Source organism: Myxocyprinus asiaticus, chromosome 45 (genome assembly GCF_019703515.2).
Source record: "Myxocyprinus asiaticus isolate MX2 ecotype Aquarium Trade chromosome 45, UBuf_Myxa_2, whole genome shotgun sequence".
In the NCBI taxonomy this organism is placed as follows: domain Eukaryota; kingdom Metazoa; phylum Chordata; class Actinopteri; order Cypriniformes; family Catostomidae; genus Myxocyprinus; species Myxocyprinus asiaticus.
Window position 1 is genome coordinate 27,135,848 of NC_059388.1, and position 5,053 is coordinate 27,140,900.

The 5,053-nt window shown below is 40.8% G+C and overlaps 1 protein-coding gene across 1 annotated transcript; it reads right to left on the bottom strand.

Annotated features, from left to right (window-relative positions):
• Positions 1–1,200: 1,200 nt before the first annotated feature.
• Positions 1,201–4,532, bottom strand: LOC127435072 (POU domain, class 3, transcription factor 2-like). Its single transcript, XM_051688235.1, has 2 exons — positions 2,558–4,532; positions 1,201–2,382 (listed from the first exon to the last, which is right to left on the bottom strand). Exon 1 carries the CDS (start codon positions 4,314–4,316, stop codon positions 3,003–3,005), a length of 1,314 nt encoding a protein of 437 aa, XP_051544195.1. The 5' UTR covers positions 4,317–4,532; the 3' UTR covers positions 1,201–2,382; positions 2,558–3,002.
• Between the last annotated feature and the right edge of the window lie 521 nt (positions 4,533–5,053).

The window sequence follows — 5,053 nt, forward strand, 5'->3', positions numbered from 1 at the left end:
ACCAGTTGTGACCTTTCACCTTCCGACTTTTTGTATGTTATACAGCTTTAAATAGTTTTTTTTTTTTTTACATTTATGAATGCAAATTCACCTGCTCTATTGGGTATTGCATCTTTCACACAAACTGCAGACTTTCCTCTTAAATAGAGTTTGTACACACATGCACATGTCCACAAACACACAGAAAGAGAGAGAGAGACAGAGAGAGAGAGAGTTTTTTTTTTTTTACGGATTTTAACAGGTAATAAGTTAGTAAATACATTTACTAACAAGATTTTTATATGATAAGGGACAACAGGGCTAAAAAAAAATTACAACATAGTTATGATATAATAAAATGCCAAAAGTGACTGAAATAAATGTCCTTGGCCAATGTTTGCCAAGTTATTATTATTATTATTATTATTTAACTATTTTAAAAATATGTTACTCCATTAATATTCAGCATATATATATTTCCCCTTTTCATTATACACTTTGGGACCACAATAAAACAGATTTGAGTTAAGGGGGGTCTTTAGTGCTGTTGAATTTATGCATTTTTAATGGTTTTCAATATGGGTCAAAAATGACCCGAAGGACAAAAGGAGAATGCAGCTTCTTAAAGACAATAGGAGGGCTAAACAGGCCAGAAAGATAGACAATTGTAAAAATGATCTCAAGTCTCTGTTCTTCTCAAACACAGAGTGGTTTTATGACCAATAGATGACGCTCATAGCACATACTCGCACTAGAAACCACACAAACAAGCAGTAGACTACTGCTTCATTCTTCGGATCAGAGACGGAATGTTTAAGGCCTTGACATTCACTATTCATTAAACACACAGTAAACAAAAAAATCTAAATAGAAATGTAACGTGTTTTCGCCGTTTAAATAGTAAAATAGTTCAACACAGATAGTGAAGTAAATTGAAACGGAGTGGCTGATGATCTGAATCAGCCGTCTGATAAATGTATAAAAAATAGATCATACATTTTAAATTACATTTGCATCATTTTAGAATGTATAAATCATATACATTATTAGCCTAATTTTCCCTTATCATTAGTCATATTTAGATTTTGAATTTTATTTAGTGACTACCATTTGAGACTAAAACGGCGTTTTGAAATATTTTAAAAATTACTTTTTTAATATTTAAAAATATTGTTAAATATCGCAAATAGATTCTACGATTAGATCCAGAATGCACGCATTACAATATATCAAGACAAGGCTCCGTTTCACATCTCTTTTCTAAGTACTTTTCATCCGTCATCGTTAGTGAGTGAAATGGCCAAAAAATTCGTCTCAACGGTCACGTAGAAATCCAAGCAAATGATTTGTTGAAATGGATCCATAACTTCATTTTATCCCGAGGCTATATAATACTCAGCTTGCCTTGATATTCTAATAATCTGTGAAACTGAGAACGCCATTTATCTTCAAGATCATCCTCCTCGGTAAAATTAACCACGGGGCATTGATTCATGAGATGCACTTCTTTATATAAAAATGTATTCCTTTAATGACAAAAGGCTTTTAAAAACTGTGTCAAAACCAAAGACATTAATGGTCTTAATAGGGCACACTGACAGGTTGTGCTTTGGCAGTGCCAGGGTAAGTGCACAAATATACAAATATACAAGTATACACAAAGCCATAAAAAAATCCACGTAGGCTACAATGTCCTTATATTTCGATGCCGGCCATCAGATAATTGTAATTACCCGTTAAATAAAAGGCGCGCGACAGCTGACACAAACAAATAAGTTTTGGAAAACAAGAAACAGTTACAAACATGTTGAGGCAATACATGAAGTCGATGCACAAAATAATACAACACAATGTTACTATAATAATAGAGATGGACAAGAAAAATGGGCACTGTGGCTACTACTACTATTATTATTATTATTAGTGTTGTTGTTATTGTTGTTGTTGTTGTTGTTATCCTGCTATTTATATTAAGGGTTTCCAGACAAATTGCAATAAAAGGGAGGTTTGTTTTTGTCTTTATTGTGAAAATCATGAATGATAATTTGGGTTTCTTTTAGATTTCTCCTGTATTTTCATAAGAGGAAATTGAATAGACCAAAATGGTTTAAAACAAGAAGTTCAAAACATTCTTATTCATTCAAGCTTGTTTCAAATCACGTCCGCATTTGGCTGCTTGGAAATCCATCAGCTCCCAAACTTATTTTCAAAATTGTAAATAAAACCTCAATTTCTGGATATAAAAACATCATTTAAATTAAGAATAGTCGATCTGATGTGCTGCACAGCACTATACAATTCTGGAGAAGGATTTAATCTTTCCTCAGGCCTCGATTTGGACGGGCGCTCTGTTTTGCACCAGCAGTGTGAATCCGTGATCTGCATGAAATTGGGTTGCTTTGCCTGTGCATAAAAAAAAAAAAAAAACAGCAGCAATTGGCCGCCTTTGTTGTCATTAAAATTACATGCATTAACTCTCAGAGAATTTCTCACATTTAACTGTGAATATTGTGCATATATTGAAAGGAATATAATAATAATAATAATAATAATAATAATAATAAGTACAATGAAGCACCTTCGTTGCCATTAATATTTTGAAGAGAATGAAGACATTGCACTTGATTCATTTCAATCAGCTTTTTGTGGTCATGAGGGGAAGATGGCGTGAGAGAATACGTGCCCCTGACGCCCTTTTCACAGCTTTCGGTTGGAAGTGATATGATGCTTTCACAGATCCTCGGACTTCAAATGATTTATATATATATATATATATATATATATATATTTACGCGTAAAACGTTCGCTCTTTAGGTTCACCCGCGCGTAACGCCTTGGTTTACTTTGAGCGCGTTTTCTCGCGCCCGTGCCATTATATTGTTCGGGCAACAATGCGCGCTCCGCTCCCTCTGAAGTGCCGTGCCAGCACATCATCATCATCATCACCGTCGGCCCGCAGTGAACGGGCTTGTGACCGGGACAAAGACAAAGTCGCTGTCTGAGTGTGTGTGGCCGCCCCCTTCTCACGGAACAGGTGTCGGAGCTCCGTGGTGAGGCGAGGTGTCCCCGTACATATCCTCGTTACCGGGTATGGGTCCGTTCTGAGGCGTCATCCTCTTCTCCTTCTGCCGTCGGTTACAAAACCAGACCCGCACCACCTCTTTCTCCAGCTGTAGGCTGTCCGCCAGAGAGTTGATCTCGGACGCACCGGGTTTGGGGCACTTGAGGAAATGGCTCTCCAAGGCCCCTTTGACACTCACCTCGATGGATGTCCGCTTTTTCCTCTTCCTTCCCTGCGCAGCTATTTTATCCAGGCTGGTCGGACTTCCCGAGGTGGAGTCCGCCTCCTCCAGCCATTTATTGAGCAAGGGTTTGAGTTTGCACATGTTCTTAAAGCTCAGTTGAAGCGCCTCGAACCTGCAGATGGTGGTCTGGGAGAAAACATTGCCGTACAGCGTGCCCAACGCGAGCCCCACGTCCGCTTGCGTGAAACCCAGCTTGATCCGACGCTGCTTGAATTGCTTGGCGAACTGCTCTAGGTCGTCCGAGGTCGGCGTGTCCTCGTCCGAGTGCTCGTGGTGTCCCTGATGGAGACTCTGCAGGTGGCCGTGCTCGCTGAGGTGCGGGCTGTGGTGGTCCTCGTGTGCGTCCCTGAGGGCGTGATGGTGCATTCCCTGCTCACCGTACCCGGGCTGGGAGTAGATCATGCTCTGACCGTTCGAGGTGGTCATGCTCGTCATGTGAGCCGTGGTCGACGCGCGCCAGGCGCCCGCGTCGTGATGCTGGCTCTGCTGCACCAGATGCGCTTGTCTGGGCGTCAAACTCGGCGAGTGCTGCAGCTCGTCCACGTCGCCCTGCAGGGTGGGCTTAATGTCCTGCTCGCCCAACGGGCTGGCGGGCCAAGGCGATCCCTCTCCCCCGTGAGACAGCGCCGCCGTTAACCACTGGTGCGCGTGGCTGAGCGTGCTCCCGCTGCTCTGCAGGGTGGTGTACTCGCTCTGCAGAAGACTCTGCGCGTCCCTGTAGGCCGGCGGCGTCTGCTGCATGCTGCCGGGCTCCGAGTGCGCGACGACGGACGCGCTGGACGTGAGGATGCTGTAGTGGTTGGACGCCGCGGTCGCCATAGTTTCCACGGTGCTCGCGAGCGCGCGTTTGACAGCTACTCTGTGCCACAGGCGGCTCCCCAGCGCGCCAAAGCCGCGAGGATGCAGAGGCGCGCACCTGAGATCCGCCTCGCGCTGCTGTCTATTGGTCAGAAACGCTTGACAGATGTGCTTGCCACAAACAGCGGCGCGTTCATTGGTCACAGTAGATTTAACACAGAACCCCCGTCCCATTGCGCTCCTCTGAAAACAAGCACAGAGGGATCAGAAGTGACAGGGCGCAGTGGGCCACTTTGCGTCAGAGGTATCACAGACTGCCTTTAATTTAAGTTTTAATTCAAACTATGGTTTAATTTAGATGTTTGTGATTCATATACGTTTTTAAATGCTGTTTTTATTTATTTATTTACGATAAATGACATTAAAACTGGATTCGTAATGTTGCTTGTTCTATAGATATTTTGTCCAAAAATGGTCTAGAATTTGTTTATATATATATATATATATATAACAGGGACAAATAAATTGTATTCTTTTTTATAACTGTCATATCTTAGTTGACAATAAATAAATGAAACATAAAACAATTTTGACAATCCAAAAATTGTATAAAAAACGAATTTTTAAATTTGTAAATTTGTACAAAAAAAAAAAAAAAAAGATGTATATATATAAATTGTACTAAGAGTTCATTTTTGTTAATGGTTCTGGACACAACTAAATAATTAGTTAACTGCATTAAAGTTCAGTGGAGTCTGGTTGATTTGCGTTTAAAACTATTTGTGTTTACAGTGTAAAAACAGAAGTTTAAAATAGGAATTCTTGCATATAATAGTTTGGTCATTACAGACCAAATTTAGCTAATATTAGCGTAATACGCATTTACTCTTTGTACTTGTTCTTTTTTGCTTCGAAAACACAAACAACTGCGCACTATCTTCTGATGGGAATTAAAACGGGATTTTGGAGAC